The sequence below is a fragment of the Peromyscus maniculatus genome, chromosome 4 (genome assembly GCF_049852395.1).
Source record: "Peromyscus maniculatus bairdii isolate BWxNUB_F1_BW_parent chromosome 4, HU_Pman_BW_mat_3.1, whole genome shotgun sequence".
NCBI lineage: Eukaryota > Metazoa > Chordata > Mammalia > Rodentia > Cricetidae > Peromyscus > Peromyscus maniculatus.
Genome location: NC_134855.1, coordinates 63,401,578 through 63,416,639, shown reverse-complemented (window position 1 = coordinate 63,416,639; position 15,062 = coordinate 63,401,578). Strand labels below are relative to the sequence as shown.

General features: G+C 39.1%; 1 protein-coding gene across 1 annotated transcript; it reads left to right on the top strand.

Annotated features, from left to right (window-relative positions):
* The first annotated feature begins 8,040 nt into the window (after positions 1-8,040).
* Positions 8,041-9,058, top strand: LOC102924165 (olfactory receptor 8J3). Its single transcript, XM_006989694.4, has one exon. The coding sequence runs from the start codon at positions 8,111-8,113 to the stop codon at positions 9,056-9,058; it is 948 nt and encodes a 315-aa protein (XP_006989756.2). The 5' UTR covers positions 8,041-8,110.
* The last annotated feature ends 6,004 nt before the right edge of the window (positions 9,059-15,062 follow it).

Genomic DNA, 15,062 nt, shown 5'->3' with positions numbered 1-15,062 from the left:
ATAGAAAATTTCTTAATAATAAGAAAAAGAAGGAAGAAAAAAATGAATGTTAAATGAAAAAAAATCGCATGGGGGGGAAAAAATCCCACCAAATCACGACACTTCTAAGCCCAGCAACTGGGAAATAAAAGCTACAAGTCCCAAGCCAGAGACAAAACATCCACAATATATAGTAAGAATCCCCCAAAATGGCTGTGGTAGAGGCAGAGGAATTAATAAGGTTGTCATCCCCAGCCACACCATGACACAGTTTCAGAGATACCCAGAAGAGAGTTTGAGCTTCTCCAAAGCTTTCAAAGTTTCAGGGAGCCTGGGGATGGCTTCTTGAGAGGACTCCTTGGGGTTCTCCCTATGGTGGCCCTCGTTCAAATTTATGTAGTGGTAGAACTCAAGGCTGATGCAAGACCCAGCGAATGGTGAGCCCCCCATTTTCAACTCCCCCCTTGGAAAAAAGGTACCACTTGGAATAAAGGCTCCGCTCACACCCAAGGCTCCCTGGTGCTAGCGCGCTGTCAGGTAACTTGCACACACTGTGCCTCAGCTGCTCTCTGTTTCTTTGACAACTGCTTGAGCTTCATCTTATTCTTTCCTCTCTTGGGGTCCTTCACCGTGGGTTCTCTCTTAATGTCTCCTTCTAGACTGAGCTTGACAGCCAGGGTCCGGCAAAGCTCCATGCTTTGGTTTGGCTCCTCCTTGAAAGGTGTCTCCACCTTTAAGTGTCTTTTCACCGCTCCGCAAGGCTCACTGGTCAGCCCGGAGTGTTGATTCCCGCTGCCGGCTCCTTCTGAGGGCCTGGACTTGCACTTAGGAGTTTCTGCCATCTTGACTGCGGTCACTTTAGTTCCAGCTGATCAGTTTCTCTGTTTTTATTTTAATTAAAATGTTATTACACTACAAAAATAAAAAGAAGTTAGGACCCAGGCAAGAGATATACTCAACACATAATCAGTCCAAGTAAGAGGATGTGAGGATTGTGAGAAGGCAGCTGTATGCAAGACTGAAAATAAAGCAAACCTGAGAGGCCCTACCTGCGGGGACGTAGGTCTTTGAACTTGTACGACATGAAAAAATACATAATTTTCATCCCACAAGCATCCTTGTCTGTGCTAATTATTTGTGTACACCCACTATAATTAATATAGCATTGTGCTTCTCTTTCTTTTTCTTCCTTCCTTCCTTCCTTCCTTCCTTCCTTCCTTCCTTCCTTTCTTTCTTTCTTTCTTTCTTCCTCTTTCTTTCTTTCTTTCTTTCTTTCTTTCTTTCTTTCTTTCTTTCTTTCTTTCTTTCTTTCTTTCTTTCTTTCTTTCTTTCTTTCTCTGTCTCTCTTTCTTTCTTTTCTCTCTCTCTCCCTCCTCTCTCTTTCTCTCTTTTTTCTTTTCTTTCTTCCTTTCTTCCTTCCCTTTTTCCTTCCTTCCTTTCTTTCTTTTCTGGTTTTTGTTCTTTTTGTTTGTTTGTTTTGTTTTTAGATAGTGTCTATCTATGTAGTTATGACTTTCCTAGATTCCCTACATGGACCAGGGTGGCCTTAAATTCAGAAATTTGCCTACCTCTGCCTTCTGAGTGAAGAGATTAAAGGCCTGTGCTACCACATCTGGTCTTGTACTTATTTCTTTATCTAAATATCACTAGCAGCAGGTAACCATACCAAAATTTCTAACTTCTTGGCTTCTCACAATCTTAAAAAGCATATATTATCACGCAATATGCAAGTGTTTATAATAAATATGCAAACAGATATATGCCCATTTTTACCAATCACCTAACTTTTAGACTCCAATTTATAAATACATTTCTCTTCTTAGACACCAGGAATTAAAATTTAAATACATAGAGTGTTCATAATTTCAAAGTGTCCATAATTCAGTACATCAAAACATTACATATTCATGTATGGATGCTTTCTTTTACAGACACAAAAGACAATCTACACAGAAAAGAATGCCTTCATTGGATAAAATTTTATAAGATTTGTATTAGACATTAAATGTGAAAAGCACACAAATCTAAATGCTCCATGGTTACAAAATGAACTTTTAATAAAAACTATATAGTCATATTCAAAAGGCAAGATTTCACTTTGCAATACTGTTTGATTCTTTTCTAATAGCTGTCTAGTTTAACCTCTACTGAAATAGAAGTTTAAATAAATAATAAAAGAGTGTTTTTATACATGAAACACATGTGTAGGAAGTTTGTATGTGTTTGTTATGTTGTCTGTAGTTGTAAGTGGGAATGGGTGGGTACAGGTGTTTGGTGCATGCAAGGGGGTGTGCAGGTGTGTACCCATGCACATACATACTGAGGCCATAACAATGCATCTAGTGTCCTTCTCTATAGCTTTCCCACTATTGTCTTGATTCAGGATTTCCCTGAATTGTGAATTTGCATTTGAGTAGGCTAACTAGCCAGTAAGCACCTGGGATCTCCTGTATTCACCCCCCAATGCTGATTGCTAGTCAAATGAAGCCATTACTCTCTGAGTTTTTATGTAGGTACTGGAGTCTTCATACTTGCACTGCAAACACTGTTTTTGTTTTGTTTTTTTCATTTTTCTTTATTAAGAAAATTTCTACTCACTCTACATACCACATACAGATCCAACCTCCTCCCTCCTCCCACCTCCAGCCCTCTCTCCCAAGCCACCCCACAATCCCACATCTCCCAAATCATGGTCTCCCATGGGGAGTCAGCAGACCACAGCACACTGAGCCTAGGCACGTCCAAGCCCCTTCCCACTGCACTAAGGCTATGCAAGTTGTCACACCACAGGCACCGGATTCCAGAAGCCTGCCCATGCACCAGGGACAGATCCCAATCCCCCTGCCTGGGTGCCTCCCAAACAGTTCAAGCCAAACAACCATCTTCCTTATGCAGAGGACCTAGTCCAGTCCCATGGGGTCTCCACAGCCACTAGTCTACAGTTCATGGGCTTCCATATGTGTGTGTGGCCAGTCATTTCTGCCCATCTTCCCGTCATGATCTCGATGGCCCCAGCCTGTAGAATCCCTCCTCTCTCTCATCAATTGGATTCCTGGAGCTCAGCCTGTTGCCTGAGCCATGGATCTCTGCATCTGCCTCCATCAGTCACTGAACAAAAGCTCTATGATGACAGCTAGGTTATTTGCTAGACTGGTCACCAGAGTAGACCAGTCCAGGCACCCTTTAGACGGCTGCCAGCAGTCCAAGGTGGGGTTATCCTTGTGGATTCTTGAGAGCCTCCCCATCACCCTGCCTCTTCCTTTTCCCATGAAGTCCTCATCTATTATGGTATCTCCCTCCCTGCCCTCACACTCTGTCCCTGTTCCAGCTTGACCTTCCCATTTCCCTATGTTCTCATCCCCACTCCTCACCCTCTGCCACCCCCCACTCACCCAGTCCACTCATGTAGATCTCATTCATTTCTCCTTCGCTGGGTCATCAATGTGTCTCTTCTAGGGTCTTTCCCTGTTAGCTAGCCTCACTGGAGCTGTGGGTGCTGCAAACACTGTTACATACTCCATCATCTACTTAGGCCATGGATGTTGTATTTTAAAATCTACTTCATACCATGCCGGGAGGTAATGACTATATCAATTCTATTTTTGAATTAAAGGGGAATAAAGCATGAAAACAGATGGTAGAATGATTGGCACATCCTTTGGAGATACAACTTGTTCTCACTTTATTGCTAGACCACTAGTTCTTAGGTTTTAAAATAATCCATGTTTGCAATAAGGAATCCTAGCAAAGAAGGGAGGTCCTTTAACAGATGCAATTTAATCTCTGTTCCCCTTAGATATCATTTATTTGAATTCAATCCAATTCAGTAATACAGGCTCAGACTACAGCAAAGGAAACTAAGTGTGTGCCCAAAAGGTAGGAGGATAGGGAGTTCCCATTCATCATGGGGATACACTGTCAAACCGTGTCTTAAAGAAGAGAGAAAGTATCTGTTTATGACTGGATTAATTCCTACAGGGGAGTCTTTTTAACAACCAGTCCTTGTAGCATCTTCCCCAGGGATGCAACAGACTATTTATGGATCTTGGCATCACTGTGCTTCACATTTTGAATCTCAAAGGTTTATAGCACTGAGTCAACTCATGGATGCAGCCATGTAGAGATTTTGACCAAGAACATGAAGTCCAATGTTCATTTCAGGTTGGTTAAAAATATTCCATATTTTTCTATAAGGACTTTAAAAACCCACATAATGTCTTAAAACAAACCACCCCCTTTAATTTTAGAAGTATGAACAGCTGATAATCAGGTAGTAAAATATTTTAAACAGCATTTATTCAGAAGATTGTAACTGTATTTATTAGTACAGGGTGCAGTAATGATCAGCCATCTGTGCTTTTAAATTGAATTTTCAACTGTCTCATGTATTAAGTAAATCATATTCCTTAAACAATGCACTTTTCTTGGTGAATAATTTTTGTTACTTTATTGTTGTTATATTATCTAAATAGGAAATTCTATGTTTTCATCACTACATTTTTTAAGAAAGTAGATACACAGTAGTACAAACAAATTGCATTCTTCCTTGAGGATGTAAATTTCTTTGGAAAAATGTAAGTTAAAAGGAATGATATTCCTGCACAGTGGTACATGACATAATCTAAGTTTATAGGAGGTTGAAGCAAATAGAACATGGGAAACATGCTAGTCAGTTACAGGTGAGTCAGCAATAGAGAGTGAGACTGCTTCATAAAGACATTGAAAATATTTGATGCCACATATGCAAATTCATATAGTGTTTTAAAATATGCAATCAACTAAGAAGTGAAACACATTTACAAAAGTCATCTATCAGACAGTAGATGAAGCTGCCTACATTTCAGATAAGAGTCTGTTGAAAGGAAACACTTTGATGAGGTGTCAGAATACTGGGTCACATTGGAAAGGGACATCTTCTAAAAGACTGGACTTTAACTATGGAATCCCAGAACCCTAGTTTATTACGATGAAGCCTGTTTCATAGTCATGGGTAACATTCCCAGGAAGCAAACATGCTTTCTGAAATTTTCACTTAGTTCATTTACGAGTTAGAAAGTTCAGAATAAACTTCTCCTCTGCCCCCCTCAAGCACATTTGAGAGCAAAGCTCTGCATGCTCTTAGACAGCCAATCATCCTGCCTCCACATCTTGAGTCCAGCGAGTAGAGCCTTACACCACCAGATCTGCTTTTCTTCTTTCTTTTTTTTTTTTGTTAGAAAAAGCCTAGAATGCACTTTATTGGAGGCCTAAGTCTCCATCCACAGGAAAAGGGATCCAGGAACCACATCTTGAGGGGTCTGGCATCACCCCACTTCTCGCTGGTCCAGTTATAGGAGCCCTAGAACAATCGATCCACCTCTCAGTACTCGGGCTCCACAGGCAGGGGTTGGAGTGTCCATAATTTATGTGCTATAAATATTTCAGGTGTACATAGAGAGCTATTTTTTCTAAAGCATTCCCCTCCCTGCTTTTCTTCTTTCTTTTTGAGGTAGTTGCTTGCTATGTGACTGAAACTAGGCTGGAAACTGACATGTAATTCACCGTCCCCTTGCCTCAGCTTCATGAGCACTGTGATTACTAGTACCAACCACCAAACTTAACATTTTCTTTTAATATTAAGCCAGGTTTTCTAAACTCAAAGCATTGGTTATCAGTGATCAGAGATAGAGATTTGCTGGACAGCATATCAAACTTTGTTTTAAATTAAAGACAGAAATGTCTTGTGATACATGGCCTAATACTATCCCTCTACATATTTTATAGTCTCTCAAGTACCTATAATAAAGGAACTACTAATACTTGATTCCCTAAATGCCTAGTAAATATTTCACAAGCTTGAAAAGCACAGTATACTGAAAACAGAACTTGTATTACTACATTTTAAATAATATCCTATGAAAAATCAAACAATTACATGGACATTGACCTTATTCTTAAGTATCCCCCCCCAAATCACTATTATATGCATAAGCTGTCATTCCCCACTCCATGTGATTCAATTCAAAGATTATATAGAAGATACCATCTTATTCTTCTTATAGCCGTCAAATTTGTCTTTCAAACTCCATCTTCTCCACATCGGCCTACCCAGTAATATCTCACTCCAAAAAAGCCCATAAAAATAACTAAGTGGTTTTTCTATGCTTTAAATTTTCTTTCTGGTCCAACCTCTAGCCTTTTCCCAAAACCCTACAGTTCATAATCATCACAACAGCAAAAAATACTGTGGTTCAAATATCGAAATCAAATACTTGTCTCCCTTAAAATTTCTCTAGGATTCATAAACAAGGAAAGAAGTGCAAAATCCCTATAGTAATGTAACGTCCAATGTAATATCACACGAGAGACTACTAATTCCCCACTTCCTCATAAAAACCTAGTCAAATTCTCTCCTCTTAAGCTCTCCCTTCTCACACACAGAAAGCTTGTGCTTGGTAAAACATTTCCTATCACAGAGAATGGCATTTCTCCCATGTTTCTTATGGCCCAAAACCCTGGAAATTTTTTCCGTCTGATTCTTTACATAATTGTTTTCATATGTTTATTTAGGGTTAAATTCAAACATTATTTTTGCAAAAACAAGCTCCCCATTATTCCACGTCAAATTACTCTCCCTGGTTGCCTCAGTGAAACCCTACCTGTAGTTTAGTGATCATACCTGGTAGCTACTGCAGTGATCTTGTTTACAGGTTTATTTACAAATTTGGTTTCCTGGGTTTGTACATGGAACATTAGGTGCATGAGGAAAGACAAATGATTTATATAAAACTTCAACATGTTTTTTATCCCAAAGCAGAAACTCAGGAGATGTGTGGTTAACAAATAAATAACAACAATGTCACAAAGAAACCAAGGGGACAGAGTAGTGCTTGTTGTCAGAGACAAAGGTATCAGCTGCCCTACAATACTATGTTTCAGTTGGGTTTATTTATCTGATTTAATTTGATTTTTCACAGTATCATTTTTTTTAAATTTTCTTTTCTAATTGCAGCTTAAGTGTCCATGTTTTTTCCTGTCCATTTTAGAAAGAGAGAACATGTCAACATCTCTTGGATTTTACCAGACATTTGTAGAAACATAATTATGACATGACTCTCCAAACATTAAGTGCAAATTTGTAGATGGAGGATGACTGTGTAACAGACAAGCACCATCAGTTGTGAATGCTGAAGGGACCCCGGCTATCTAGTTAGGATAAATGGTCATCCTGTAAACAACTTTAGCAACATTCTGAACATATGAAAGTGATGTGAAAGTCTATGACAATATGCATATTATTATCTTAGGAATTATATGAAGATGGCCAGTATTATTATAATAAAATATTGAAATATTCATATACATGATTAAATTAGAAGACAAATTTCATACATTATAAAATAGTCAAAATGTAATAAGATTATTATTGATTAAAACACAATAGAAAGAATATGAAGCTTATAGGACAAAAAATGGAAAGTGTAGTCAAGGGTAGTATGTCCTATGAATAATGTCAAGGTGTTATAAAATGCTAACATCTTGACAACCCTTTGAAAGTAGAGATTCAACACTTTGAATAATATTCCTAAGTGCCTAAGGACATATCTTCATGTGGTTTTTGTATTAGTTAATAAGGCAGGAAATAAAAGAAATGCTAACAGATGCAGTGGCAAAATCTGTAAGTAAAATTTGTACCTAGAAACTTTTTATGACAGTCTCTAGAAAATGTAAAGGACACCATCTATAAACATGTGTGCTTCAGATAAAACAAGTATCAGTATAATGATAGTTTGGATTATTGAATATCATACAAATCCCCATGCCCTTCTCTTACTCAATAAGAGATAAGATATGAATCGTAGCTTCAAATACTGCAGCCTAAGAGCATGTCTGTACTTCCATATGAACGTAAAGAAGATTACAAACCTTACCTGATGCAGTATTGTTTATTTAATTCATTGTCCTTGATTACCCTCTGCAGCACAGGTTCAAGCAGCAAAACTTGACTTTTGTAAGTGAATTGCAACTCACTCATAATTCAAGAAAATTCTCAACCCGGGACCCTCCTATCTAAGGGCAATTGTAGAAAATACTTCCTTAACTTTGTATACAATTCTTTCCTTCTCCAAACAGATGAATTCACAACTTTTACATGGCTCCTAGAAATTTATCTCATGTCACTGAGTTCATTCTTGTTGGTGTTTCTGATCGTCCAGAACTGCAGGTACCACTTTTCTTTGTCTTCCTGGTCATCTACATGCTGACAGCAGCAGGAAACCTGGGCATCATCACCCTCACCACCGTGGACTCAAGACTTCAAACTCCCATGTACTTCTTCCTCAGACACCTGGCTGTCATCAACTTTGGAAACTCCACTGTCATTGCACCTAAAATGCTGGTCAACTTCTTAGTCAGTAAGAAAACCACCTTATACTATGAATGTGCCACCCAGCTGGGAGGATTCCTGATTTTCATTGTAGCAGAGATCTTCATGCTGGCTGTGATGGCCTATGACCGCTATGTGGCCATCTGCAACCCCCTGCTCTACATGGTGGTGGTGTCTCGGCGGGTCTGCCTTCTGCTGGTGTCCCTCACATACTTATATGGCTTTTGCACGGCCATTGTTGTTTCATCTTGTGTGTTCTCTGTGTCTTATTGCTCCTCCAATAAAATCAACCACTTTTACTGTGATAATGTCCCTCTGTTAGCACTGTCCTGTTCTGACACCCACCTTCCAGAAACTGTAGTCTTTGTATCTGCAGCTACAAACTTGTTTTTTTCCATGAGTATAGTGCTAGTGTCTTATTTCAACATTGTGTTGTCTATCTTAAGGATTCGTTCTTCAGAAGGAAGGAAAAAAGCCTTTTCCACCTGTGCTTCACATATGATGGCTGTCACAGTTTTCTATGGGACACTGTTATTTATGTATTTGCAGCCTCAAACTAACCACTCACTAGATACTGATAAGATGGCCTCTGTATTTTATACATTGGTGATCCCAATGCTGAACCCCATGATCTATAGCCTGAGGAACAAGGACGTGAAGGATGCTTTAAAGAGATTTGTGACAAATCCATGTAATTCTTTCAAATCAATGTAACTTTTTTTTTATTTGTTTGTTTGTTTTTGGTTTTTCAAGACAGGGTTTCTCTGTGTAGCTTTGCGCCTTTGCTGGAACTCACTCTGTAGCCCAGGCTGGCCTCCAACTCGCAGAAATCTGCCTGCCTCTGCCTTCAGGGTCGGTGGTGGGTGGGTGGAGGGTGGGGATTAAAGGCGTGCGACACCACCACCCGGCTAATCAATGTAACTTTTATACACCTTTGTTAATAAAGACAAGGTTATGATCACTCAACATTGTGTGATAAAAAGTCAGGTGGCTGACATACAGGTTTAAAGTCAGTCCTGGGCAACAAAAGGATCAAGGACTGAACCAGAACTGGAGACACAAAATAAACAGAAACTCTTCTGGTTATAACAGTAAACTACACACATACATGTGAATAACTACCCATTAGCAATCTGTTAACTAATTTGGAAGAAATGTTTGCAAGAACACACAGATATCAGGTTTTTTTTTTTAATTCATTGATATAGAGTCTATTTACTCTTATTCTTCCTAAGAACTCTTATTGGACCATCTCCCTCACTCACTCAATTTTACTCTCCTTTTCCCCTTTCAATTAATTATTATTTATGACCTCCTGAATATTTTGTATTTAATGTTAAGTAAACTTGAATATTAGAGATAAAGGGGAAAAGGAAGGAGAAAGAGAGAAGGGAGTGTAGTAATGAACGAAATAAGAAAGAAGGGAAAAAGAAAGACAATAGGGAATAAGGAGAGCAAAGAGGGAAGGGAGGAGCAAGGAGAGACAGAAAGAGAGAATGACAGAAAATATGACTGAGATCGAAATAGTACAGGGGGCCACTCACAGGGTTTTCCAAGACAAAGCCAAAACAATTTCAGTTGAAAAATGGAAACACGTAGATTTTAATTAAAATATTTTCTTATCTAGATGATAAGATTCCATGTTATGTTAAATAAATGTTTACGTACTTTATAGGTAATGAGAAACAGACAATTGCTCCATACAGGAGAATTCCTATTGATTGTGTTTATACTCTGCCCTTGGGGATTGAACTGATAGCTCATTTTATGTGACTTTATCCCAGGGGTTTCCTTCCAAATAGTGTAATATGTGAAAGTGCGACATGACAGTGGAGAAAAATGACAAACACTAACTCGGCTAGGAAGTAGATTAACACTACCAGTGATAAATCTACAATGGGGTTATTCATCATGATGTGAACAAGATAGCAACCCACTGCTTTTATATCTTTACCTAATCCTAGAACTTTTTTTTTTTCATTTTTTAAATTCCCTATATAAGCCCCAGGTTCCAAACTGCCAGTTCATGCACTGAAGACAGGACCCGGTCCCACTGTCTGGATGCCTCCTAAGCAGATCAAGCTAATCATCTGTCTTATTTATCCAGAGGGCCTGATCCAGTTGGGGGCTCCTCAGCTATTGGTTCATAGTTCATGTGTTTCCTTTCGTTTGTAAATTTATCCCTGTGCTTTTTCCAACCTTGGTCTCAACAATTCTCACTCATACAAACCCTCCTCTTTCTCACCAACTGGACTCCTGGAGCTCCACCTGGGGCCTGACCTTGGATCTCTGCATCCGGTTCCCTCAGTCACTGGATGGGGTTTCTAGCACAACAATTAGGATGCTTGGCCAGGTGGCCTTCGAATACTTCAGAGATCTATTCAGAGGGCCTAATCCAGTTGGGGGCCCCTCAGCCTTTGGTTCGTAGTTCATGTATTTCCATTCGTTTGACTATTTGTTCCTGTGCTTTATCCAACCTTGGTTTCAACAATTCTAGCTCATATAAACCCTTCTCTTTCTCGCTAATTGGACTCCCGGAGTTCCACCCAGGGACTAGCCGTGGATCTCTGCATCCAGATTCCTCAGTCCTTGCTAATCCTAGAACTTTAATCCAAGTATAAGAAATACTGAGAAGAAACCCAACAGAGTAGCATTGCAGAAAATAGTATATTCCCCAAGAAGCCATAACATCCAGAGAGGCTGTTACAGCACAGAGGACATTAAGAAAATAAAATAAACTAAGTACATGCCTATTTTGGATGGTATGTCTGAACCTAATGGATATAAAACTAAATTCTGAGTAAAAGATGTAATTTATGAATGGTAATTAAATATATGATATTCATCGAATATACTGTTGAGACAAACCATAGCATCCCCTCTTTTCTCCTGTCATCATATGGACTTTTATTTTAAAATAAAATCTGGGGTTTGGGGATGTCCCTGAGTTTGTGAAGTGCTTATTTAGTATGCATGAAAGCCCTAGGTTTGATCCCAGCACTGCTTTGGATAGGAAGCACAATTCATTAAATAAGACTTGAACACAGAATGTGTGTGTGTGTGTGTGTGTGTGTGTGTGTGTGTGTGTGTGTGTGTGTGTGTGTTTCAGATGAGGCTGGTGACAAGAGAACACCACATTAAAACAACAAAGAAAATAAAATAAAACAAGATGTAAAGTCATCATTCACATATCACTGCACACATGTGTACAAACATCCCTCTCTCATATACATACACACCCACACAAAATAATCTTATGTAGGAGATCTTATCTATAACCTCTTCCCTGGGCAATCTATACATTCCTCTTAGGGTTCTCCTTGTTAGCTAGCTTCTCTGGAGCTGTGGGTTGTAGTCTGGTTATCATTTATTTTATATCTAGTATCCACTTATGAGTGAGTACATACCATGTTTGTCCTTCTGAGTCTAGGTTACCTCACTCAGGATGCTATTTTCTAGTTCCATCCATTTGCCTGCAAATTTCATGATGTCATTGTTTTTTTTTACTGCTGAGTAGTACTCCATTTTGTATATGTGCCACATTTTTCTTTATCCATTCTTCAGTTGAGGGGCATCTACTTTGTTTCCAGGTTCTTGCTATTATGAATAATGTTGATATGAACATAGCTGAGGATGTGTCCTTGTCGTATGACTGAGCATTCTTTGGGTATATGCCCAAGAATAGTATAGCTGGGTCTTGAGGTAGATTGATTCCCAATTTTCTGAGAAACCACCATACTGATCTCCAAAATGGCTCTACAAGTTTGCAGTCCAACCAACAGTAGAGGAGTGTTCACCTTGCTCCACATCCTCTTCAACATAAGCTGTTATCATTGTTTTTGATCACAGCCATTCTGACAGGTGTAAGATGGTATCTCAGAGTCATTTTGATTTACATTTCCCTGATGACTAAGGATGTTAAGCAATTCCTTAAATATCTTCTGGCCATTTGAGATTCTTCTTTGAGGGGGCGGGGGTAATGGAGGGTAGGAGATAAGAGATGAGACCATAAGTGAACAAGATGGTCAAGCTGAAACAGAAATGGAGTGGGAGACCAAGGAAAGAGATACTATGATAGAGGGAGACATCATGGAGATAGGGAGAAACAGGGTGCTAGGGACAATCCCAGGAATCCACAAGGATGACCCCAGATTAAACTACTAGCAATAGTGGAGAAGATGCCTGAAGTGGCCTACTCTAGTAATGAGATTGGTGAATACCTTAATTGTTATCATAGAGCCTTCATCCAGTAACTGATGGCAACAGATGCAGAGATCCATAGCCAAGCACCAGGTTGAGCTCCAGGAGTCCAGTTGAAGAGAGAGAATAGGAATTCTATGAGCAAGAGGCATCAAGATTATGATGGGGAAATGTACAGAGACAACCAAACCAAACTAGTGGGAACTCATGAACTGTGGACCAATAGCTGTGGAGCATCTATGGGACTGGACTAGCCCCTCCGCATAGGCAAGAGAGTTGTACAGCTTGACCTGCTTAAAGGGCCCCCAGGTAGTGGGATCAGGATCTACCCCTGGAGTATGAGCAAGCTTTTTGGAGCCCAGTACCTATGGTGGGACACCTTACACAACCTTGGTGCAGCGGGAGGGGCTTGGACCTGTCTCAACTGAATGTACCAGGCTCTTCTCACTCCCCAAGGGAGGCCTTGCATTGGAGGAGGTGGGCATGGGAGTGGGTTTGGGGGAAAGCTGGGGGGAGAGAAGAGGGAGGAGAGGGGGATTTATGATTGGTATGGAAAATTTCTTAATGACAAAAAAAGAAAAATCACAGAGTTCAAACATCTTAGCTATGTTGGTATGTATTTTTATTTCAGGACATCATTTTGCATTTTTATTTATTTTTCAGTGATTTACCTGATGTTTATTTTTATCAAGATAAACAGATTTGAAATTATAACAAATATATATTTAATTAGTGGCATTATAAATTTCTGAAGTTATAAACTCTCTAAATTACTTAATATAATTAACTTTATTTAATTTGCCTATCATGAAGTTTTCACACATAATAACTCAGAAGGGAATAACAGATTAATAAAAATGTCTCATTGTAATTTAGCACATCCTGTGGGGGAAGACATACATTTTTGTTTCAAGAGCCTGATAATTAGAATTCAGATAAGGAAACTTTACAAACTTAAATCATTCAAATAAGAATATATATATATAAAAAAACACTTTAGAGTAAGTACAGATTCTCCCTTAATCTGAATCAGCACTGGAGTTCACTGGAAAATACAAAGAATAACTTCTCTGTGCTTATACAGGATGCTGGATTCAATAGACTCAATACCCTGACAGAGTGGTTTGAATCAGAATGTCTCCCTAATCTTGGGCATTTGAACACTTGGTCCCCAGTTAGTGATGCTTTTGGGGCTGTTTGGAGGAAGTAAGTTACTGGGTCAGGTCTTTGATTTTTTTATTAAGAATTTTTTTTATTCATTTTACATACCAATCACAGATCCCCCTCTCTTCCCTCCTGCTGTCCCTACCTAGCCTTCCCTCACAACCCAAGCCCCATTCCCACCTCCTCCAAGGCAAGGCCTCTCATGGGGAGTCAGCATAGCCTGGTACATTCAGTTGAAGCTGGTTCAAGCCCCTCCCCCTGCATCAAGGCTGTGCAAGGTGTTCCAGCACAGGTAATGGGCTCCAAAAAGCCAGCTCATGTACCTGGGATGGATCCTGATACTACTGCCTGGGGGGTCTCTTAAGCAGATCATGCTAGACAACTGTCTGGCTATGTAGAGGGATGCATGAATCGCCTTGGGAAGGGGAAATAGTTGAGATCTCCATGAGTAAACTAGGGGTGAGAGGGTAATAGAGGGTGGGAGATGGGGTATGACAACATAAGAGAATGGGATGGTCAAGCAGGCCTTTGATTTTAAAAGCCTTGGGCTGCTTCTAGTGTGCTCTCTCTGTTTTGTGTTTGTCTTTGAAGATATCAGCTCTCAGCTTCTATTCTGTAGCCATTTTGCTGCCATACCTTCCTGCCAAGATGGAGTCTAACCCCTCTGGAGCCATAAGGCCAAGTAACTTGTTCCTGCTTGAAGACTCTTCTGATCATGCTGTTTTATCACAGCAAAAGGAAATTAACTAATACACCTGGGCAGGCCACTTTACAACTCTACCAATCAGTGACATGGTTGTATGAAGAGATGTCTCTTGGTTGATTACTTAGTGTAGGAGTCAAATCTATTGTACTCTCTGAAATATCATCCATTGTACCAAAGTTAATTCTGATAATTTCATCATTATGGTATAAAAACAAACAAAAACATACATTTTAAAACAAACAACTCTATTTACCAAGTAAGACATCACAACAGATAGAAACACACCTCAAATTTCATGTCTCAAATTCAAAGCCTACCTATAACCCACATTTTTCTGAAAAATAAAACAAATCAAAACTATGAAAACTTTTATAGAAATTTCGTAGAAAATAAAATCTGTTAAATTATAAAAACAAGTAAAATATTGTTAAATGAATATTTTACATTTAGTAAATGATCATTAATGCTATTTCATAATTACAATAAAATTAATAACAATCTTTTCTCTTTGATAGACCATGAAGAGTTAACTAAAATTTAAAGGAATGACATTTCAGCGGCTATATCTAATAGGAACATGGTGAGTGAATACTGGTCATAGATTAATTTTGTCATCTACATAATAAAAACTACTTCAGGGCTAAGGAA

Coding starts and splice junctions, on each gene's coding strand:
- LOC102924165 (XM_006989694.4), top strand. CDS start 8,111: ATGGCTCCTAGAAATTTATCTCATGTCACTGAGTTCATTCTTGTTGGT.